General features: G+C 59.3%; 1 protein-coding gene across 1 annotated transcript in view; it reads right to left on the bottom strand.

The window, feature by feature from the left end:
• The window catches only part of Bmp7 (bone morphogenetic protein 7), a 71467-nt gene that overhangs the window by 18664 nt on the left and 28525 nt on the right, over positions 1-24278 (bottom strand). Inside the window, exon 3 of the mRNA XM_047541703.1 lies at positions 3845-3993. Within this exon, the coding sequence (XP_047397659.1) occupies positions 3845-3993 (149 nt within the window). The remainder of the gene's footprint in view (positions 1-3844; positions 3994-24278) is intronic.

Here is a 24278-nt window from a genome sequence, read left to right as displayed (position 1 = left end):
CAGTGGGGGGCACGGAATGTTCCTAGCCGTGCACCTGGCCTTCAGCAATGCTGGACTCACTGGTCTGAGCTCATCCCCCCAAGGTCCAGAAACTCACAGCCAACTGGCCTTTTGCCCCTGATGGTCTGAGGGGGTGGTTCTTCCCTGACCAGGGTAACCACACCAAACTCCCCCCCGGGGATGCACTGCACCTGGACAGGTGCCCAGCCCTCAGTGTCCTGCCCGCAGACAGGAACCAGAGGCCGCCAGGCATGGAGAGGGTCTCCAGATGGGCTGGGGAACGAGGAAGCCTGGAGGGCTCCCAGGTGCTTGGACCTCCCCCATGCCGTGGGCATATGAATGACAACACCCACTGCGTGGTGATGGTAGGCGTCACCAGCAACCACGGGCAATGCCCTTTGTGCCTGGTGGCCAGCACGTGTTAAGCAACCAAGCACTTCACTCGCATGAGATCATCTGATCCCGCGCAACCACCCCCAGAGGCGGAAACTATTATCAGCCCCATTTTCCAGATGAGGGACACGCAGTGACTCACCCTGGGTCACAGAGTCCCAAGCTCTGAGCCCTGCACCCTGCGACTTCAGCGGATGACGAGCCTCAGCCACAGCCCGGGTGGGGCCGAAGCTGGAGGCCGGAGGGACAGAAGGAATCTGGTGTTGGAAGAAAGGGGGGAGCACAGGCCTGACGTCAAGAGGAACTGATCCCAGGGTTGGCGTCGCCTATGAGGAAATCAGGCCTGGGCCACACAGGCCAGCAGAACCAGCAGGACAGACACACAGGACCCCCTGGGTCACGTTGGCAGGGCTAGCCAGTATCTGCAAGTTCAGAGAAACAGTCACTCTGAAGAGGGGGATCGAGGCCGTTCACCTCGTGACTTCACTTTCATCCATTCCCCAAAGTTCCCCAGGGGCGTTGGGAAAAGGAGACTCAGAGGACTCTGGTGCCAAATGAGTTTGGAATTCCTCCACGCCATAATTCCAGTCCAGAGATTCCCCAGGGACCCTAGCAAAATAAAGGCTCTGATAGGTCCTGCAGAGAATCCCGTTTAGCTTCTCGTCAGCACTCCCCACACAACTGACCACGAAGCCCTTCGCCCATCCCTAGGGCACTATCGACACTGTAGGGGACACAGTTTGAGAAATGCTGGCACAGAACAGAGTTTACAAACTTTTCTTTAAATGATATTTCTGAAAATAATAACTGTTCAGCTTGGACTCTGTGCCAAACATTTGGCTTTGCTGCTACAGCACTCAGGCAGGCCACCCAGGGCAAAACGGCAACAGATGAACCTGGCGACGCAGCTGTCAATGGACACTAAACTGGGAACTGCACATCACCTCTGTCCCCAGACTTTCTTCTTTCAATTTTCCCCAGGCATTTAAAAATATGCGGGCTGGGGTGTGGCTCAGCAAGCCCCGGGTTCCATCCCCAGCACTGCAACAGAACATACGTGTGAAATAATATATAATAGGACGTGTGTGTGCGTGTGGTGTGTACAACATTTTCCTCTCACAGGTGCCCAAAAAGGGCTACCGGCTGAAAGTGGTCAGCAAGGTTCAGTTATAGAACAATGGAAAACTCCAGTTCTTTCTAGAACCCTTTCAAGTCTCAGGGACATGGAAAGGGGATGAAGAAAGGAGAGAGGACAGGGGCAGCTTCAGGAGATAGAAGGCCTGGAGAGCAGGGTCCTCGGCTCTGAGGCCCCCTGTGTGGCCTGCAGCCTTGGCTGAGGGTACTGAAACTCAGGCAGAGGGGGCATTCTGGACAGACACACACCCAGACCCCCACAGGCCTTAGAAATTGTTCCTGCTCCTCACTTTCTACTGCCCCATCGCTGAGAAAGAGGTAGAAGACGCACATCAAGGCACTTTCATTAAATCAGCCCCAAGATTCTGGCTATTTTTTCCCTAAGCTCCAGACCAAAGCGGTGGCCCCAGAGAGGAAGGAAAGGAGGCAGAGTCCAGGAACTGTCGAGGAAATGGTGATTAAACCAGCTCTGGTGTCTGGATCCACAGACGTCAGGGGTAAGAACAGCACGTGCAGAGGAAACCGGGTCCGGAGGAAGAAATGCACCACCTCACCAGGAGAGGAGCAAGGTGACCTCCAGGTGCCATCTGTCCTCCTCAGATCAGCCAGAACTGGCAAGCCTGAGAACTTGAGCCGGCCAGGAGCAGAAGCAGGCTCCCTCACAGGTAGGTAGGCGCGCACATGACTGGCCTCTGAAGAGGGCCAATTGAAAATGTCTATCGCAATGGCGACAGGCAATGTCACTTCCAGGAATTTATCTAGAGTTACACCCGCTCCACTGGAAAAGGACCTGCGTCCTGGAGTCTGCTACTGCAGCCCTGTTTGTAAGAGCAAGAAACTGGAAAACCCCTGGCGTCCACTCCAAAAGGCAGTAACAGCTACAACTCCCTAACTGCAGCTCTCCTTCGTGGGTGCTGTAGTCAGGCCATGTTCTAAGTCCTCCAAACTCAAAATATGATTCAGGGACCTGCAGCCTCAGCATCCCCTGGGGGCTGTCTGGAAAGGACCCTGGCCCAGACCGGCCCATTCAGAATCTGCATTTTAACAAGATCCCTGGGGAGTCGCCGGGCACATGAAGGCACTATTTTAAAAACTCTTCTCATGTGAACTCATAACAACACCCAGACCCTCTCGTCACCTGCATGCTGGAGATGAGGAAGCCAGGGCTCTGATGGGTTAGGGAAGTTGTTCAAAGTCACACAGTGAGGGTAGAGCAGAGCACATGGACCTACGCAGTCACAAAACACATCAGCCTAACACAAACTAGGAAGCTGTTTAATGATGGGCAGCACCGATCTCCAAGATGAGGTGTCAAATGAAGATATGCTCATCGTCGTTTAAAGGATAAAAGGAAAGTGGAATCTACCTGTAAGCCCTCGAACACCCCGACAGCATCTCTGAAAAGGAAGTCAGTAACAGGAAAGAGGAGTTGCCTCTGGGAAGTGGAACTCAGTGGCTGGGGGAAGGCAGTCGGAGGGAAACTATTCACTGTCACACATTCCCATACTGTGTGACTATGAGGTCATGGGCCTGTATTTCCTGTTCCAAAATAAGTGAAAACAAAAATATTTTTTTTTTCCCCTTAAAACTGGTGAAAGGAAGAAGTTACATGCCCAGAAACCGCTAGCATTCAATTGGAAACACCATTTGTGGGGAGGAGAAATTGGCACAGCAGGCCACCAGCTCCCCACTCATCTTCCTGTCTGCCCTTCTCACGGGGCAAGGGCTGCAGGGGAGTGACAGGTCCTGGGGAGGCCCAGCTGCACTGGACTCCTCAGGACTGGGGACTCAGAACCCCTAACGGGCAAGGAGCTGATGCTACGGCAGGAGCGATGGTCCTTAGCCAGGGGCAGGTCTGTCCCACAGAGGACGTCTGGCAGCGTCTGAAGACATTCAGGGTAACATCTAGGAGATACTATGGAGTCTGGCAGGTAAGAGGCCACGGGTGTCATGATTGTGCCCCAGGACCCGGGACAGCCCAGACTACAGGTATCACGAGGAGGGCAAGCTGCACCAGCACTCAGATGGCTGTTTACCAGGGTGCCTCAGAGCTTGGCCAACGTGAGGTTCAGACAGAGCAGCTCTGGGGCAGCCCTACTTCTGCATCTCTACCACAAGGAATGCCCCGCCCCACCGATGTGGGTCCATTCTTTGAGCAGCGAGCGAGGGTGGTGGCCCACCTCCCTGTCTCCTGAACAGGGGAAGCGGCTGCTTTGGGTGTGGATGGAAAGGCTGGTGGGAGAGGGGGAAAGCCTGCCTCAGTCACAAACAGGACCTCCTGCCCGAACACCAGTGGTGGCGGTGGTCAGGGACTCACCATCCAGAGTCTCCACGGAGAGCTGCAGGCCCAGGTTGTGTCTTGGGTTGACCACCCAATGGTTGCTGGTGGCTGTGATGTCGAACACCAGCCAGCCCTCCTCGGAGGCCCAGAGGGTGCGGCTGTCGAGCAGGAAGAGGTCAGACTCCCTGTGAGAGAGGAGAAGAGACACAGGCCCACAGTTAGCTGGGTCACTGCTCAGCTACCCCAACAGCCAAGGCTCAGCAGAGAGGAGAGTCTGTGGGACACAGAGCCAAGGGGCCCACTTGTTTTTCAAAAGTGGGCTCATCAGACCAAGACCCAGGCACAAAGACCCCCTCAGGAGTCGCGGGGCGAAGGAACGCAGAAGAATCACAAAGAGACACACAAAGGGGACAGGAGCTGCTACCTCGTAACCTCGTTCCACCACATATGGGGGAGGGAAGAAGAGTAATCAAGACAGCTGAGGCCTGAACCCTGTGTGTTGCTGGGAGGGACAGGGGGCAGAAAGTGACAGTGGCTGGCTTTTTCACCCTGTGTCTAGCAGTATCCCCAGGGCTCCACACATCTCACGCGATCCTGGTGACCCTCAGGGATGGGGATGTTCTCTCCACTTAGTACATGGTAAAACCATGACATGCCCAAGGTTAGTTAGCCAGGAAGTGGCCAGGCTGGGCACCAAGCACCAAAGCAGACACTCTTCACCTCTAGGTCATGCGGCTTCTTCACAAGCCCACCATGTGTTGGGAGCTGGGCTCCTGGACCACAGTATTATAGAAAACACCTTTCAATTCTCCCTCACCTCTTGCAGCAGCAAAATGGGTAAGACCACAATTCATCCTGTGGGAAACGGAGGATGGACAGATGGATAGGTGGGTGGGTGGATGAACAAATGAGTAACTGGGTGAATGGGTGAATGAGTGGGTGGGTAGGTGGGGAGACTGGCAGATGGATGGGTGGCTGGATGTTTGGATAGGGAGATGAGTGGATGGAGAGGTGGGTAGATATATTCTGCACACAAGATCTTCATAAGATCTCTATGAACATTTAATTATGAAGACTCAGTTTTAATACTTCGGGTCCTTCAACAGTCAGTTAAACTAGAACCCTGCGTGGTGCCTGGCATTGGGGTACGATGGTGAATAATGCCAGACTGCCCCTGCCCCAGGGCACTGGTAGCCTCTGTCATCCCTGGAGCAAACTCAATTTCCTTGGAATCAAGGTGAGTTTTCTCTGCTCATAAAAAAAGATGCGGGATGCAGCAACTCTTCACTGAGCGCTTACCACGTGCCAAGTTCTGGGTTGAAAGGCCTGACCAGCGTCTTGTCGTTGAGTCTTACAACAACTCTACAGGGTGGATAATCTTGCCCATGCCATTGTTCAGCTCTCGAATCGAGGCTCAGAAAGGTGGAGTTGTTTACCCAGGGTTATGCCACTGGGACAGAGTCCAGGTAGGTGGAACCAACCAGGCTGCCTGCAAGCCCAAGCTCGCAACGTCAGGAGAAGGCAGAGCTTCTGGACATGACCGTGGCTCCGGTGTAGCTCATCACAGAACACCCCACCAAACCTGCTGCAACCAAGCAGCAGATGCCCCTCTGGATGAGGCACATGTCTCCGGTGCTCCCCAGTCCCCTCTTCCTACTAAGCAACTGCCAATCATCCCCAGTCATCACCCCCGTCGGCCTGGAGGCCTCTGAGTGCGGCGGCTGAATGACCACTCTGCAGCAAGCCACAGCGCACTGGACATTCGCCAAGCACGTCAACAAGCACAGCACAGGAAACACGTCTTTGTATTAGCCAGCGACTCGAATTAGTTCAACTCAGAACGCAGTAGCAGCGCGTTGGGCCATGAACAGGCCACGGGGGAAGCCCGAACAGGGCCGAAGAACCAGGCTCAGAAAGGGCGCGCCAGGCGGCGTAATGCAGGCTGGGAGGAGAGAGCCTGAGCGGCTTGCCCTCTTTATAGCTCTCCGTCCGGAAGTCTGGAGACAGAATTTAGTTGGCTGGTCAGGTCACACTCTGAGGTACGGGGGGCACATCACCAGTTCCAGGAGGGGGAGGTAGGACTTTTCCCCACCCCGTGCCCCTAAAACCCCACTTTTTAAGTAATACTCAACAGTCCTGGAACTGGATTCAGAAAGTGTTGAATTCTATCCTTGGTCTGGTCTGAATATTAGTGTCCCTCCCAGAACTCCTGTTGAAACTTGATCCCCAGGGTGGCAGTACTGAGGGGTGGGACCGCTCAGAGGTGCCTAGGCCAGGAGGCTCCCCCATACGTGGATTAGCCCTGCCTCCAGGGAGGGAGCTGGACCTCTCGGTCTTCCCTCCCTTCACCGATGAGGACACACAACGAGGCGCCATCTTGAAGCAGACGGACCCTGGCCGGACGCCCAGCCTGCCGATGCCTTGGCCTGGAACTTCCCAGCCTCCAATCATGAACCATAAATTCCAACTCCTTAGAATCACCCAGGCTCAAAAGTGGCTCTGCTTTTGTCAGAGGAACACGAACGGTCTAAGACAATGGCACTGGTGTGGGAATGCTCTGTGGCCGCTGATCTCAGAACCCAACGAAACAGCACACGCCAGACAAGGTCACCCCCAGCCAGCCACAGCGGAGCCCCTCCTGACCTGCCAGAGGCCCATAACACAGAGAGGCTCTGGCAGCAAGGACGTCTCCCTAGAGCCACCTGGGATTTTAAAGTCCCTGTGTTTCTTCTCCAACATGAATCGAGATAATGGGTCGACCTTTCAGGCCCACTTATTTACTTCTGCTCCTCCCAGGGCCCTTTTAGAAGTCATTTCAGGACTTGCTTGGGGGTGTCCACATGGCTTTCAAACAAGAATTTCCTCTGTCTTCATCTCCAGTGTGCCTTGATGGCTTTCCTGGCCCTGGAGAGCTCCCAAGACCATCCGTGCACCAGTTGGCTGCTCTGGACAACACACAGATGGCAGCAGGCACATCTAAGTCAAAACAGGCTCCCCACTGAGCCGGCTCCCAGGCCCCACAGGAAACATCCACACCTTAGCACAGAAGTCACAAACCTGGGCGGTGATTCTGCTGGAAAATCGTTGTTTGCAGGAAAATGTGACCAGATATCTGGACGGGCCCGGGGTGGACAGTAAAACAATGAACGGTAACCGAGGGAACAGCACTAGGCCTTGCGCAGTGGAGGCCCTGCCAGACGATACTGAGTGCTCTCATCACAGGCCAGGACACCGAGGCCAGATGCCGCAGGCTAGCGCTGACTCAGCCGCACCAGCGGAGCGAGGAGGCTCCCGGCCCCCAGCCACGGTGCGCAGTGTGTCCCAGGCACTCCTGCACGCCGGGCCTTCTCCGAAGGCGCAGGAGAGGGGAGTCCTGCTGAGGCGGACCACATGTGCTGGACACTGGCTTCACCTGCAGACAGGCAGCTGGGCGTGAGGCTGGACACAGGGAGCCCAGGCGGGACCGCGTGTCCGGGCACCATCACAAGAGCAGCCGTCCTTACGACAGGAGAGCCCTGAATGGGCGCTTTGTGACAGGTTTATTTACCTTGAACACAACGGCCTCCCTGACACAGCCCAGGGAGAGCGGAGGGTGGGGAAGGCGTCCCAAGGAACGGAAAGGGATTCTTCCCCCTCTGCCACTCCTGAAAACCCAGGTGCTTTCCAGACTGTTCTCTGACTCTCCCCCACAGCTCCAGACCCTGGTAAGGCCGTGGGCCTGTCACACAGAGGAGCGTGGTGGTGGAAGGGGAGGCCACGAGCCCACGGGGCAGGCCTCGTTCTCGGCAGGACCAGGCCCGCACAGGGGATCTGCTGGAGAACGAGTACGGAAGGCGAGCCAACGCCTTAGCTCACCGTCTGCTGGGGGCCAGAGACCAGCCAACGCGAGTCCTGCTGTCTCACAGTACCTGGGGTGCAGCAGATGCCCGAGGGACGCAGGTCCAGGGGCAGGGAAGAGCTGATCCTGGAACTCGGTCTGCTCCTCTGCAAAGCGGGGACAAGGCCATCCTTGTGGACAACTGGGGAGAAGGAAGGAAGGCTAGCCTGGCCACAGAGGTGTGTGGGGGTGCAGCCGGGGATGTGGCTCTCCCTGCCACACTGCAGGAATTCCAGGTGGGCTCCAGAGGTTACACGGCTTGCCCAAGACCCCCAAAATGCCACGCATCCATCCAAGGACGCTCACCTCTGACCCCAAAACTTGCCAGACAAATGTGTAAGGATGTTCGCAGTTGTGCGAGGCTGTCTGTACACGGGACCACCAGCACTTCCTGCTGTCTGCCCCCCATGCCGTTCTTGCGGAGTCTGCGCCCATCTCTGAGGTCCACTGTGACTGGAGGACCCAGGGAGTGAACCCTGCCGGTCGAGGGGCCTGAAGGTTTGGAGCAGGTCTTGGTTCTGCCCCTGGGAAGTCACTGCATGGGGAGCCCAACTGCAGAACCCACCCGAGGGGAGGGAGCAGAGGCCACAGAGGGTGAGGGTCTGCCAAGGGACCAAGAGGGAGGAGTCAGGCAGCCCCGGCCAGGGCCAGTGTGGGCGGTCTCGCCTCCGCAGGGGCCACGCAGGCACTGCCCGCCCGGAGCAGAACCCCTGGCTGAGCCCCGCACAAATCACCAGCAATACAGCAAACGTTTCAAGCCGCTACCTGGGTGGCCAGATGGAGACGGAGCCAAACGAGGGTCACAGACTTATGACACAAAGGCCGAAGTTACCTCCTGGGGACTGGCCAAGACAGCACGGCACATCCAAGGCAAGAAGCCCTGCACAGTCACTTGGCAGGACCTGTCGATCCACGCGGTGACGAGGGAACGCAGAGTCGGGAAAAAGGGGCAAGGAAACAGAGTGTGTCTTAGACGTTTCTAAGACAAAATGCTCAAATCAACGTGAGAAGAAATGGAGAATTTCAAGAGCTGAGCAGGCAGGAAAGAAGTCAAAGGAGGAGTGAGAGCTCTCCTGGTCCTCACGCCAGGCGGCAGCACTCGCTCTCACCAGGCTCTCCACGCCGGCGAGTGACCCCTCCTCACTTTAGCCAGAAAGAGGAAGAAGGGACGTTCCAAACCTGCCCAGTACAGCCGGCGTGCTGCTGCTTCCAAAATCACCATCTGAGCAGACACTGTACTAGGGAAGTGTCACAGACGGCCTGGGACACGTGACAAGATGCCGGACACCACGAGCTGTTAGGAAGATGTAAATGGAGCTACGAGAAGGCACGCCACACCCTCTGGGAGGTCAGCATTCCGGAGGATGTGAAGAACGTGGACCCACACGCTGGCCGCAGGAGGGGAGATGGTGCGGTCACTTAGAAGACGGCCGGACAGTTTCTCAAAGGTGGAACATAGGCGTTATTACCAAATGGCCAACTAACTCTACCGACCAAGAGAAATGCAAACTGACGCCCAGGCCAAATCCCACACCAGACGTCCGTTGCACCATGCACAGCAGTAGGAACGCAGAACCAGCTTAAAGGCACTGACTGATGAAAAGACAAAGAAAACGGGGAATCGCACGACGGAGTATCATCTGGCAGCAAGAAGGCGGGACATCCTGGCACGGGTACAACACAAAGCCCGACATCGCGGGCTCAGCCAAAGAAGGGAGACAGAAGGCCGCGCATCGCTGGTTCCGTTTGTACAACAGGGCAGCACAGGAGTCCACTGAGACCGGAAGCGGGCAGAGGGTCCAGGGCTGGGTGGGGGTGCCGGTGGGTCTGGGCCTCCGGGGCGAGGCACGTGATCTAAGGTGCCACAGTGCCACCGGGTGCACACAACCCTGAAAGTACCAACCACTGACCCGCACGCCCAGCAAGAGGGCCTGAGATGGCAGGTAAATCGCATTTCAACAAAGCTGGATCTTCTAAATGGGTAAGAGAGAAGCAAGCCCCAGTTCAGAGCGCCATCATGCGAGTACCTGTCCCCCGCCTGGGCGTGGACAGTGAGGCCCTCTCCCCCGAGCTCCCGAGCTCCAGCCCAGCCAGGTCCCGCTGGAGGACGCTCCTGCCCCTTCCCCACGCTGCTTCTGAGTACATAAGGGGGCGGCAAGACCCAGGTCCACTTCTGACCCGCCCTGCCCTGCTCTGCCAGAGCCTCCGCGGACCCCCACTCCCAGGCCCTGGCGATGTTGACGTGAAACCGCCAGCCTGGGCCTGGGGCGTGAGCGGGCTCTGCACCTACCCCGGGGGCGGCGGGAGGAGCCGCCCATCATGCTGCAGTTTCCAGCCCGCTGGGCCCACTTCCCCTGGAAAGTTCTACCCCATGGAAAGTGGGTATTTTAAAATCTCGAGTGTAGGAGGGAAGTCCTTTTTTTACTTTCTGGCTACTCAGGCTATTTAGAGGCTGTGACCTCAAGGGCCTTCACCCAGGACCTCCCTCTGGCAGAGAAAGAATCCACCGTGGGATCGAGGTGTCACCCCTCAAAGCAGGACCTCAGAGGAACTGCTAAATGCGCACACGCTCGGCTCCAGGGAAGGCAGCCCTGACACCGGCCCTGAAAACCAAGCCGAGTCTGGAGTCTGAGGACGTCCCTGGCCCTGGGCACTCCAGCTATAATTAGAGGCCACAGGAAAGGTGGATTCCATCTGGGTCCTGCAGCGCCCACACTGCCTTGTCCCTCGGGACGGTCCACCTCCCATTGCAGGGCCCGGCTTCAGGGCTGTGGGGACTGTGCCTCCTGCCAGTCAGTGGGTGTCCAGGGCCTGGTGGGTTGAACAGGACCCGGGAACCACTGCAGCCGTTTCAGTCTTGGGCTCTGCAGACCCTGGGGCAACGGGGTTCCATCTTGTGTGCAGACTGCCGGGGACCGAACGGGAATCAGAATCCAGTTCTTGGCCATAATCCGGGTGGTGTGATGAAAACAGGGCTCTCCACACCCCTGTCCAACTCCCCCGGGACTCAGACGCAGCCCACCACCAGCAGGGAGCAGGCGAGCTGGGCTTGGAGGGACGCTCGGCATTGTCTACAGGCTCTCCGGGAGGCACCTAGCACCAGGTCCCGGGCGGCAGTCCCGCCCTCCCACCTCCAACAGTGCTACGATCCCGATCCCATCTAACAGACGAGGTGGCACGGGCCAGGAGCGAGGAGTCCTCGGCCATGTGCCCAGGCCCAGGCAGAAAGCCACAGGGTGCGTACGCCCACCCAGGGTTAGGGGAGGCAGGAGGAGGATGTGAGCACCCCGTGCCGAGCAGCCCAGTCACCAAAGGAAGGAAAGTGGGCTTCATATTACGAGGTGGACAGCAAAACATGCCCCTCCAAGGTCCCAGGGCAGGCCCAGACCCTCGAGTGCGCCATCTTATGTAGTCGGAAGGGTTTGCAGGTGGGATTGAAGGAAGGATTTTGAACTGAGAGAAGATTCCGGATTATCCAGATGGGCCCAGTGTCACATCAAAAGTCCTCATGAGCGGGAGGCAAAGGAGGGGAGGTGGCCATGACAGCAGAGGCTAGGGGGCATGAGTCCCAGCTAAGGAGGAGGTGGCCTGTCCTGCCTTGGACAAGGCCAGGAGGCAGATCCTCCCCAGGGCCTGCCGAAGGCCCCCAGCCCTTCTAGCCCATGGCATGGGGCACCAGCGAGACCCACTTCAGACCCCAGACCCCCAGCGCTGCAGGAGAGCACACTCGAGCGTGCAGCCCACTGAATTGGCGGTGGCTCGCCATACCAGCAAGGAACCAGTAAGGCTCCAGCCTCCTCAGACATCCTTCAGTCCTCAGGGCTCTGCGAGGAGCAGGAGAGGCAGAGTCCTGGGTCCAGAGCTGGGAGTGTATCACGGCACAAAGGCAAGTCATGAAAACCCGGACCCAGCGCAGACAGAGGGGTCCCCTGGGTGAGGAAGAGAAAGGAAGGCCCGGCCCTGGCACAGGTGCGTGAGAGGACACCCTGGAGCACCAAAAGGACTTGCAGGGCTAAGGCAGCCGGGGACTGGACAGAGGGAAGAGAGGCTGGGCAGTGTGGTGAGCGAGACCAGCAGGAGATGGCAGGTGGCAGGGAAGTCCGGAGCTGAGTGGCACGGGGAGTTTCAGGCAGGTGGAGGGCTCTCCTCCCCGCGCTGACCGGCACCCTCGCTCTGTGCTCTGGAAACGGGACATTGCTGTGAACTGCTGCTGGGCCCAAGAACATTCCTCAGAAGAGGCATCAGGGGAGAGCGGCCGCGGGAGGTGAGGGCTGAGCTGCTGAGGCTGGAAGGGCGGTGGGGCCAGCGCAGACACCGGCCTGCAGGGAAGCGCAGGAGCAGATCAGAGGGCCCCTGAGGAAGCTGGCCTTGGCTACCGGAGGCTTCCAGGTCGCTGAATTGGGCCAGGGTGGCCTCCTGTGCCCGGGCTGGGAGCACCCAGCATCGACTTCAGGGAATGCCCTGAGACAGGAAGGTGAAGGCCGGGAGCCTGAGCTTTTTACAGCACCTTCTCAAGGCTGTGCGCATCCAGAAAGGCTAGAATTAGGTCTCCGGGGAGGGAGGTGGAAACGCACACAAAGCAGACGGAGCTGGGCAGCCCTCGGCCATCCACCACCGCAGGGCCCAGCCGGCCCCACGTCTAGGGAGCCCACCGGGCATGTGCGGAGGGACTAGGACACCCCTGTCCAGCACCCAGGAGGCTGCTGTGGTAAGGGCCATCAAGTCCTGGGCCTCAGTTGCCCCAGTTGCAAGAGGAAGGTCTAGAGCTCTTGGAGGTCTCAAAAGACACATTAGAAGTCAACAAGGCTCTGTAGTTAAATGCGGTTGGGAACGCCAGGTGACACATTGCTCCTCAGGGGACTCCCACGGCACATTAGCACTTGAAGGCCCTGACAAGTCCTGCTGCAAAGAAATGTCTACCCCGGCAACAGAGGGGGTCTAGAAGCTCTCCAGCTGTGCTGTGACAGGTGGGGCGTCGGGAGGGAAGGGAATCACGGGACACGGAGAGCGCGCCCTATCCGGGACGAGCTGCCAGCGAGCGAGCAGACGTCTGGGTGGAACGCACATCCTTTCTGTGCGAGTGTCCCAGGGTGGTCCTTGGGTCACACTTTGGGTGACCTGGGATGGCAGGCATCACACACAAGCTCTGAGTGGAGGAAAGCAGGAGTGGAGTCCCAGCGGAGAGGCCCTGGGCAGCCTGACCTCTGTCTGGAGGCTATTTTGTTTATGAAATGTGGATGACAATGAGGATGGTTCTGGGGACGACTAGATGCCACCACAGTGCCAGGGGCTCGAGGCCCCAGCTGTTTGGAGCAGACCCCCATGTAATGTGAATCTCACCACTGGACTGACCCGACCCCAGCCCTAAAGCAAGGAGCTCACTACCACGTGGTGCAGACCCTGGTTCCAGAAGCAATGATCTGAGATCCAGGGAGCCCGTGGAGTCACACACCTGGACGGTAGGCGCTGGTGCCCTGCCCCAGGTGAGGAGTTGTCATCGGGAGCAGGTGGCCAGGGAGCACGCCCGGACCCCCGGCAGACGTGAGGGTGCCGAGGTGCCCCTGGAGGAGCCTCGGGCCCCTCCTGCACCTCTCAGCCCCCGCTCGCTCCTCGGAGCAGCCTGCACGGGATGAATCACACTGCCTGAACCCCAGGAGCTCCTGGGTAACACGCAAGCTGCCTTGGCGTTCTGCAGTTAGGAGGCTGTGCAACCGACCCAGAAACCGCAGGGAGAGAGCGAGGCACCGCCCAACTTCCAGAGGGGCACACGGGCTTGTCACCCCTCCTGCGGAGGGCCCGTCCCCCTAGACGCACACTCTGCCCGCCCCGCCGCCTTCGGGACCTCCTCTGTGCCAGCCGCCACCCCACCACCAGCCTGGCGCATGCTGTCCCCCAGCCTGGCACACCATTCCTGACCCCCACCTACAGCTCGCCAGGGACTGGGCACCCTCAGAACCCACACCCCCCCTGCGGCCCCAAGGCCACATTTCAGGGGGGCTAAAGCCGTTCTTAGGGTTCCCCTCGTCCCCCACCCATGTTAAGCTCCTCGTTGGCAAAACACAACTGCACTCACCCTGCACCCAGCACCCAGGGGAGCAGAGGGAGCCTGGAGGACACGTGGACGGTGCATGGTGCCTCCAGGCCCTCTACAGCGGAGGAGGCCGCCAGCCTCGCCAGCCGGATTCCCTGCCAGTAATTCCTGGGATTCAGGAGGAAGAGCGAATGCGTCTCCTGCTAGGAAGGCACCTCGGAAACGGCCCAGGCCCCTGGGCACCTCAGCCCTCCAGCTCTACCGCAGCCCTGGGAGCCGCTGCAGGTCACGGGCTGGTCTTTCAGACTGGCCAAGGGAGACCCTGGCCAGCCCCTAGGCACCTCCACAGCCTGCTTCCCGAAGGACCTGGGGACTGTGGATTCAGGTCGTCAAACCACCCCAAACTGCCCCTGTCTGGAAATTGTCCGATCTTTGGACTTCCAGCTTCCCTTTCCCGTTTCCTGTCCCTTGTCACTCTTGGGTCACCTCCTTTCCCCATATCAAGAAAAACAGGCAGGGGGCTGCAGTGAAATATCAGGACCCTGGGAGCCCCCCACACCAGGCCTCGCAGGGAGGAGCAGAGTGTCCAAACAGCTCTGGGAAGTCCCACCGGGAAGGGCGGCGGCCTGTGTCTGGCGGCGCGGAGGTGGATCTTTCTAGACTTTCCCCGGTTGCCCCATTTCCTCCAGCCGCCAGCTCCAGACCCAAATAGAACAAGGTAAACTCTGCCTCTCCGCGAACACACAGGATAAACAAACCAACACAAGCAGCGTTCAGGCTGCGTCATCTTCCTAACACAAAAACAGGAGAGAAAAGAACCACAGGCTGATTTAAGGTTCCAAACCCAGAGACCAAAAAGTGCATGAGGCAAGAAGAGACGCACAAAGGAGGCGGCCCCACCAGGGGCGTGTGGAGGAAAGCAAGGCCACCACCAGGCTCAGATGCACAGAGGCAGAGGCCGCGGCGACATCTAGAAGCAGGTGCAGGGGCTGCCGGAGACCCATTCCGAGGGCAGTGTCCCCAGGCCAGAGGGGTGCCAGGAAGAGGGAAGCAAAGGAAAACATCGCGCACTCAGCGCCAGGGCTGGGCCAGGTGCTACCAATCCTGCTGGCCACCCAGCAGTGGACCCCTCATCCTGTCATGCTTCAGGGTCCCTCAAAGGCAGATTCGGAGTCAGGACGTGAAAGCAAGTAGTTTTGAGAGGTGACCCTGTGAAGCACCTGGAGGGCAGGGCAGGGGGCAGGATGGAAATCAAACGGGGCTCTGGGCACACAAGACACAAACCATGGAGACCTCTGGCCAAACTGGGACGTGGGGGAGGCTGCAGATTCACCCACCAGCTCTGGTCACCACCCGGATGCACACAGGCCTCACAGGACTCTACACTTGGTGAGTGGGCAGAGCGCTCCACGGCCACGACGAGCGGTCAAGCGGGACTCCGCGCCATTGAGCGCTCTGCTGCCGCCATCTTGAAATCCTGGACACATCTTCAACACACATTTCCCCTTGACACTGGGCCCTGCAAGCCACGCCCAGTCCTGGGAGCTTGTTTCTCAACCCCGGCAACAGCATCGTCCAGCGCCCACGTCAGATCAGCTGGGATCAGACATGGGGCTAGTGCTGCCAAGTGGTTCTGACGACCGTTTGGTTCAGGCCCTGCTGACCCAGAAGGCAGCCTGTGAGCTGTGGGAGCCGAGAGGGGGCGGCAGGCGGGCGGTGTGACCAGGATGAGAGGCAGCAGGGGACAGGCGGCGTGGGCTTCCTACTCCACGAGCGCCAGCTCCGGCAGCCTCGCCTGAGCCCTCAGAGTGGCCTCTCAAGATCCTTCCACCCAGGCGGGCACCAGGCTCCACCAGCTCTGCTTCCAGGGGACTGGACACTCCTGGGCATTGACCTGCCCCCTGCCACTCCACCAGGGACCAACTTGCACCCCAGGGGACACGATGAAGTCTGGAAGTGCCTGGCCCCACAGCTGTGTGAGGAGTGTGACTGGATCTAGTGGGGTGGAGGCCAGGGCAGCCACTGGACACCCTGATGCTCAGGACGGCCCGACCACAGAAAGAGCCCAGAGGCCAGCTGTGCCAAGCCAATGGCGGCTGATGCAGCCACAGATACTTCAGTCCCCAACCCCTGACAAAGGCAGGGGCGTGACTTTGTCTCCAGAACCACGCAGGGGGGAGCCCGACTCACCCTCCAGCCTCACCAGCCTCTGGGCCCTTTCCTGGAAGCATTTTCTGGTCATTCACTTCCAGTCCCATGCGGTCCTTGCCTCCGTGTGGGCCTTGGGGAAGCCCAAGCTGAGACCAGAGGCCAAGGGCTCCCCTTGGTGCAGCTTCACCGAGGAGTCGGGAAAAGCTCAGGTGCAGCAGGAAAGGGGGCTGAGATCCATTAGCAATGCCTGTCATGGCCCCGGGGGGAGAAGGGTGGCAGGTGTGCTGGAACGGAGGCCAGAGGTCAGCTTTCTTCCTCTATTCTTGGAGTGATAAAACGGAAAGTGATGGTCATTTTTAAGGAAGAAGAAGATGGGGTCCACAGGGGTGGCAGCAGGAAGACAAAGGAGGAACCAGTGTTGGAAGAACCTCGGGCATTTACCCAGATGCCTACGTCTGGCCTGGACTTGAAATGACCAAGTTCCTCCTTGACCACAGCTGACTCTGGAAACCGTCTGCCCAGCGCCCTGTACCCCATCCGTACGGAGTGAATATTTGAGCAGGCACTTTTCTTCCCAGCTACAGATGACCGCTTATGACCAAATTGAAAAATATGAATTCTCTTTGTCTCCTGCCAAAAAGGCTAAAGCAATTACAGGCCTGATATGAAACACAGATGTTAATACAGTTGGAAAAATAGGCTTCTATAGGCGAGCGGAGGGCCCGATCCAAGTATGAAGAGCTTTTGGAATTCAAGTGCCAGATCGAGTTATCCAGACGGCCCGACCCCAAGTCCATCCTCCCCAGATGCATTCCCCCCTCAGGAACCCCGGTCACAGCACACACACGGGCATCTCCCCACATGGCCCATGAGAGCCAGCCTGCCACTGGGTGCCCACCAGCTCCAAATAATATAATTATGATCATCACAAGGAAACTCGCCTAGGATCGAAAGTAGTATAATCACAGGCAATTTTCACTTTTTGGAAATTGAGCTCAGATGCTGGAGAAAGATCGCAAACAAGACATTCTTTCAGTTCTGGAAGAGAAGGCACGTTGGAAAGTTTGCTGGGGTGGACGAGTGGCAGGGCAAAGACGCTGGCCACCACCGGCTCACGCAGCAGGTACCCGGCACGCGTGTGCTCCTGCCAGCACGGGGCCCCTGGCCAGGGGCAGCGCCGTCGGTGAGCGCAGCAAGCCCACATCCTGGAGCAGAAGACAAGCCCGTCCGGCCATGTGTTCACGAGACGGCTGTCGGACTGAGTGCCTACTGTGTGCCTGGCTCCAGGCATAAAGGATGGACGACGAGAGAGAGAGAGAGAAAGAGAGAGAGAGAGAGAGAGAGAGAGAGAGAGAGAGAGAGAGAGAGAGAGAGAGACTCTCACAAGTGCTCACACACGTGCAGCGCCCTCTGGGCAGGGGGCCACCCATGCAGCCGCTGCAGCGCCCACCAAGTCTGCCAGGAGACCCACGCAGCTCAGTCACCTAGCTACCCAAGTTCCGGCTGCTCCCAGTGGTACAGCCAGAGGCCTCGCAGGAACCCCCACGACCGCCTCACTCCCAACACGGGTGGGACTAGGGGGGCAGGCTGTGTGTCGCCCCTGCCTCAGTTTCCTTCTGAGGAAAGTACGATTTGTCCCACCACTACCCAAGTCATAAGGGCACCATGAGGAGAAAGGAAAACGTGTGTCTACCAGCCCAGGAAGGACGGACGAGCCCGGGGAGGATGCCGGGAAGGCTGCGGGCCGCTTCCTCCTCGCCGGCCTGGCCCTGGGCCTCGGCCTCTTTATCTGTAGGAGTGGCGGGGCACCTCCATGGGAGCTGTGACGGACAGCACTCAGCGGCCCGCGGGAGGTGGGTCTTCCTCACTACGCTCTTTTTCCGGTATGTGCCGCGTGGAGGCACAGCAGAGGCTGGCGGGCTGACTGTGATGGTGGCAAGTCCTTGCAAGTGGCCCAGAGAGCAGCCCCTCCCCAGGCGGGGGCCCCATGGACAGCAGGATTGACTCCCTCACAGGCCACCCGCCCAACCTGCCCCCAGGTGGGTCAACGCCTGCAGTGAGTCAGAATCCCGGCAACCACCAGGCCGGCTCCAGACCCACTATGGGCAGACTAGTCTGTCACCACCGATGCCCCAACCACCACCCGCACCGCCCCCAAGACGCCTGGCCGGGGGTGAAATATGGAAGGAAATAAAAGGCACAGAGATCAAAAAAGCCACCAGGGCCCACCAGATGGCCTCAGACCGCAGGACAGGAAGCCAGCGGCATGCTGAGGGGCCGGCCGCAGGCACTTCCAGCACTCACTGGGTTGGACACAGTGGCTTGCCGTCTCTGCACAGCTGGGTGGTGCTGAACACAGGCTTTTTCCAGAATGGTCTGCACAAACCAGGACAGGACCCCAAGGGGAACCAAGAGGCACAGGGCTGGTCACTGCCGCCCAAGCAGCTTGGACCTGGGATTTTGGAGTGGGGCCTGCAGACAGGGGCCACAAGGAAAAGGACCAAGTTGCCCCGACCAAGCCTGCTCTGGGCTGCTGTCCCCAGTCCTCCGGGACATCCTGGCTGTGCCGCGGCTGCCAGCTGCTCCCGCCTTGCCCTCTGAGGAGGCTTCTGGGGAGCTGACCCAGCACCTCCTGAGAAGGCAGCTCCAAACCGGAGCTCACGCCCTGGGGCTGAGGTGTAGAGGCACGGGGTAGAAGCCAGCAGACGTGGGACCAGGCACGTAGGCCTTCGGGAGCAGCGAGAGGCCTCTGGAGCCAGAGCCTGCAGCCGTCTCCACCTCGGCCGGCCCTTTCCTGTGCCACTGAGACTGACAGTCATGGTCTGGACCAACTGGGCTCCGTCTGGCGGGAGGGAAGATAGTCAAAGGTAACAGGGCCGGAACCAGAAGAAATCTCTCCCCTCCCTCTGCCCGGCACGCACATCAGCTCACAGGTGGGACAGAGAGATCGCAGTGGCCAGGGCTCAGCCTGGCAGACGGGGAATCACCACGTTTTAGAAATCCCAGTGCCCAGTCGAACCCTCGTATTCAGGGTTTCAATCGATTCTAACCAATCAGTGTCACCAATTCAAATGCACAGCCGAGGCTGAGGGCCATCAGCTGACCCATTTGAGCTCAGGTGAGGGAAGCTGTAGAAAAAGAAGCCACAGTGCTGCTGGGGCTCAGAGTGTGACACTGGAGTCTAAGATGGCTGGGTTCAAGTTCCACCTGGGCACTTCTTACTGGGCAACCTCAGGTAAGTTACTTCCCATCTCTGAGCCAGTCTCTTCACCTATAAAATGGGAACTACAAGTCTTCACAGGGTCATTTCCAAGGCACATAACAAAGACCAAGTGTGGCCACACGGTCACTAACTGTAAGCACCAAAACAGAGGCCTCGGACACAGGGTGGGGCCCTGCTCCGGAGCACGGCCGTCCCTCTGCCTGAACATGCTCACAGTGCTGAAAGTCAGATCCAAACTTGCTCAGAGTCTTGCCACCCAGTCCTGAACCTGCACATAACGTGATCACCACCCACAAGTCCTCAGGGGAAGACGGGGTGGGGCAAGGATCCAGTGACCCACCCCCCTGGGGCCACCTTGAGGCCACCCTGGGGCGCGGGGACTCGGTGCTCCCCCTCCACGTCCAGTCCAGGCCTTCCTGGGCTGAGTACTGAGAGTATCCTGCACCTGCTGGGAGTTGGGAGAAGCCAGCGGCTCCGGCCCTCAGAGGACCCAGTCAGAGGCCACTCCCAGGCGAGGCTAGCACAGCAGAGCTGAGGCCTGAGGACGCTCGCCCAGGACAGGGGCTCTGCAGGAAGTGCCTGCTCGAGAGGTGAAAGGTCAGAGCTGTGGGCAGGTGTGCTCCTAGGGGGCGGGGCACTGCAGGACCTGGACATGGGGGCAGGGCCAGGTGCCCTGGTAGGCTGCAGCAGCTGCCTGGCCCGAGCACTCCCCACTCGAGGCAGGGCGGGGACGAGAGCGCTGGCTGTGGCTGAAGGGAGCTTGTGAGCCGCGCCTTGGCCTTGCCTGCCGACCCTCCCCCCGTGGGGGACAGGCGGGGACAGCCCCTCTTCCTCAGAGTGACTCAGGCTGCAGCTGATCCAAATCTTGGCACGGGACACCACTCTGAGGTCACCCTCCCGGCAGCCAAAATCCCTAAGATGCAGCAAGGGACATTTTTCATCCAGCTGCCGACATCATCTCGACCTTGGTGGTGGCCAGGGGGGCCGGCTTCCACTTCCCCGGAGTGCCCGGAGGCTCGCTCTCAAAGTTCCAGCACGTCCTGCAGATGGGGCGGCACTGGCAGGATCCCCCCAGGGCTGGGGAGGTTAGGATGCAGCACCCTGGCCTGGTTCCACGAGTGAAGAGGTTAATCGGCGTGACCCCTGCCCCAAACACCCTCCCCAGAAGCTGGGACCAAAGCTGGAACCAATAGGGACGGGCAGGTCCAGCCTCTGGAAGCCAGGCCCAGCTTGTCCAGATGCAGGCCGTGATTCAGATGAGGGGAAGAATGAGGCCTTCACCCCCCGACCCTCCAAAGGTGCCCAGAGCCCAGGCCACCAGCCCCAGACCTGCCTCACAGCCCACTGGCTCTGCAGCCCGCCCAGGGCGGCTCCCACGCGTCTTACCAGCTGTCTGGGGCCGAGCTGCACGCAGGGCCGAGGGCCATGGAAGGCCTCCAGCTCGGCTCATTATCGGAATTTAATCTGGATTCCAAGAGATCAAGAGGACTTGGTGGAAAGTGACTCCCACAGGGGAGAGATGCTGAGGCCGACCCAAGGCCAGCTAATCCCAGCACCCCAGGGCTTTCCTGCAGCGCCAGATGTCTCAGCCCGGCACAGCTGGGCAGCTGCTGGCACAAGACCATGGCTTCCTTAGCACAAAGACTGGGGTGGCTCCGTGGCCGGGTGGTGGGTAGGACCCGAGCTCTTTGGGAACTCAGACAAGCAGGCGACCCTCAGCTGCAGCAGGATGCGGGGCCCAGCTAAGACAGCACAGGTGAGCTCCACCCCTGCACAGGTGAGATGTGGAAGACCGAGCGTCCTGCTCAGACCTCCCCCACCCCGCCCCAGAGACAGCAAAGCCCAGGGACTCAGCACGAGGAGAAGACAGGGCGGGCCTGCGGCTCCCTCCCCTGAAAGGGACTGCGATGAAGGGACTGTGCTGACCTCCAGGGAGCACCCACCAGGTGGCAAGCATCGTGCTGAGCAGCTCGACTCCCTTCGCCCTCCGCACAGGCCGGGGAGGGAGAGCCAGGTACCCCCCGTTTATACAGGAGGAAACTGAGGCTCTGAGGTTCCTGGACCCCATGGCCACACTGGTGCCCGGTGGCAGGATTTGAATCCACGCTCGGAAGAGCGGCGTCAGCGCCCCCCGCCCCAATCACCTAGTAAGAGCACCTTGTCTCTAGAGTCGAACCCAAACAAGCTTCTCAGGAAATGGATAAGTGACTTCTTAAAGTTTTAACCTTTCAGCTTCTGGAGAAGGAGAGTGACATCTCCTCTGAGGCACAGGAAGAAAACCAAGCAATTCAGAGCACAAGTCCTCCTCCCGTCCCCTCCTCCATGCCCAGTATGTCGCGCCCGCCAGTCATTCCCAACCCTGTGGTCGCCTCCTCTGCTTGGGCACTTGCTGATGAGAAGCGTGGCCTCCCAGCAAGCCAGGAGCCACCAGAGACGGACTCGGCACTCAGTGGCTGTTACACCAGCCTGGCCACCTGCTCGGGCTGAGGACCCCAGTCTCAGCCTTCCCTCCATCAGCCGCAGCGACTCAGGTCTTCCCCCCCATCTTGGGCACCCAGGATCCACCCTGGACCTCTGGAAGGGGCAGGAGGCCGCTACCTTGAACTAGGCAGGACCAAGTGCCCACAAATCAGCAGGACGCAGAGCTGGGACCCCAGAGGAGGAGTCAGACAAGAGCTTCCAGTAAAGGACCCGCCTCACCCTCAGCAAGGCCCAGCCTCGCATCGGCCTCCCCGTCCCTCCTACATTACCTCCTGACCTACGCGACAGAGCCTTCTTGCCATTCCGACGTCCCAGCTCGGCACCCTCCATGACTGCCCTACCTAAGGCACAGCTGTCTGCACACCTCCCCAGTCAGTCCAGCAGCTACCTGGTTTGTTTGCGCCTCCGTTTGCTTCTCACCTTCTGGACCCGGGATGGGATGGATCAAGAAGACACCCTCAAGTCCTAACCCCGGGCACCTGTCCATGGACCTGATCTGAAAGCAGTGTCTCCGCAGGCGGAATCCGTTAAATCAGTGCAGCAGGTGGCACCACCTTGTGAGAAGACGGGAGCCGCACCAGGAGAACCCTTGTGCAAATGGGAGCCACGTGACCACAGAGGCCGCGACGGGCTGGTCCAGCTGCAGTCACGAAGCACAATGGTCAGCGGCCACCAGAAGCAGGAGGAGGCGAGCAAGGACCCCAGGCAAGGTTTCGGAGGGAGCAGGGCCCCCTGAGAGCTTCACTCTGGACTTCCAGCCTCCAGAATTCAAAGAATGGGGTCCCACTGCTGTAAGACACCTCGTTCATGGTCCCACTGTGGCCTCCCTGGGAGAGGTAACACCTTCCACCAAAACCTCAGATGAGGCCTGCTCTCGGGGTCTCCTCTCACTGGCCCCCATGATCTGACTTCTGAGAACGGTGCCCGGCATGGGATGCTCCACGGAGCTCGAACAAATAAATCATGGAGCCCGTGTCTCTTTCCAGACGCAGCAGCCTTGACCTCCACAACAGCCGCCCGGCCCCGCATGCTGATCCCCGGCCCTCCACCCAGCACCTCCCCACACCGAGCAGAGAGGGTGTGCACAGGAGGCGGGAGCCGGGGGTGGGGATGCCCTTCAAGAGAAGAGCAGCACAGGGCTGCAGAGGCGCCCCAGGCCCAGTGGCCACGGGTCAGCAGCAGGGCACGCGTTCTGGCACAGAGACCTGCCCTGGTGCAGGTGTGTGGATCAGCCCCACTCAAAGCTACTCCATTCCGGAAGCCTCTCGACAGCACTTTCCCAGAGGCAGGCCCAGGTGAGGCGCTCAGGGATGGCACAGGTGGACAGATTCTGTGCTGCTGACAAAGAGCCCTGGGTCACCAGCCTTCGCAGGGTCCGTGGAAGCGGCCTGGGTGGCCAGAGTTTGCCCACAGGCCTGAGGCCCAGGCTCCCTCCCCTGCCCTGCAAAATAAAAACTAAAACAAAGTCCTAAGGCATTCGTCAGAGTGTAGACCAAGCTCTGTACCTCCCACAAATGAACCTGAAGCCACTCCTGGGAGTTGTGCAGGGACCAGGGTACAGCCTGCTGGGCGGCCTGGGCACCTGGATGGATGCCTCTAGGAGACACAGCCTGCCCTACACCTCATGCCACCCCACTCCTTCCCAGTACCATCCCCTCCAGCAGGAAGCAGTCCAGGGTGGCCTTTGGGTGGGCCCCCTGAAACAGAAGATTTAAAAGACACAGGGACACCATCTGTCACCTGTCAGACGGACGAGGATTGACAGCTTGGTTAAGCAACCTTGGTGAGCACACAGGAGCAGGCTCCGTCCTCCCTGGCTGGGAGAGATGTCCACACAACCTGTGCCTCAGTCAACAACCTGTTCCGCACTCAGGGGCAGTAAGACCCCACAGCACAGCCAACCCATGGGACAGTGCGGGGACAGAAGGAACTGATGGTAGAGCAGAGAGTGCACACAGGGCGCCGCATGAGAACACATGGGCCTTTGCTGGTCTGAGAAGGCCAAGAAATGGTGGCAGGGCTGTGTCGGGGCAGAAACGGCCTCCACAGCGAGAGGCAGGGAGCCTGGGCCTCATCTTTCCAGACACAAGTGTTTAATGGAAATACGTTTGTAGGCACAGGCTCTGGCTTGTCCCTGAACCTCAGCTCAACCCCATGGGGCCATTTTCTCCCTGGGTGACGGTGCGCTGTGGCTTCAGGTCACTTCCACTCTCTTTAGCAGAGCTACCTTAGAAGGCCCCCCAGGGCGGGACGTGAGATAAAGGCAAGACACAGGACCACCCGCACAAGCTTTGTCCTCTTGTTCTGTCTGTTCCGCAGTGCTGGGGAGGGGACCCAGGGCCTCGTGCCTGCCAGGCAAGCGCTCCACTGAAGTTTCGTGTCCCGTGGCCAGGACGGCACTAAGGCAGCAGCACTCAGCGGGCATGGTCTGTAGGGTGCTGTCTGTGGTTACAAGTCCCCTTCCTGCCTGAAGAGCAAGGGCTGAGACTCAGAGGCACACACGGCCCTTCATGAACTGCCCGTCCCGGCAGCAGGGGACAGTGGGAGTCCAGAAACTAAAGCCTCAGAGCACCAACCTCCGGCTCCTGACCCGGCGACTTTGGGAGGACCGGGACTTCCCTGGCTGTTTCTTTGGGGCTCAGGGCTGTATTCCCTCTCGTTCCCTCATTTATTACAAATGGCCACTTTCACTGGTGGCCTGACATCA

This window comes from Sciurus carolinensis, chromosome 2 (assembly GCF_902686445.1).
Source record: "Sciurus carolinensis chromosome 2, mSciCar1.2, whole genome shotgun sequence".
NCBI classification, from domain to species: Eukaryota; Metazoa; Chordata; class Mammalia; order Rodentia; family Sciuridae; genus Sciurus; species Sciurus carolinensis.
The sequence above is the reverse complement of the archived record's forward strand: the minus strand, read 5'-3'. Positions and strand labels throughout refer to the sequence as shown.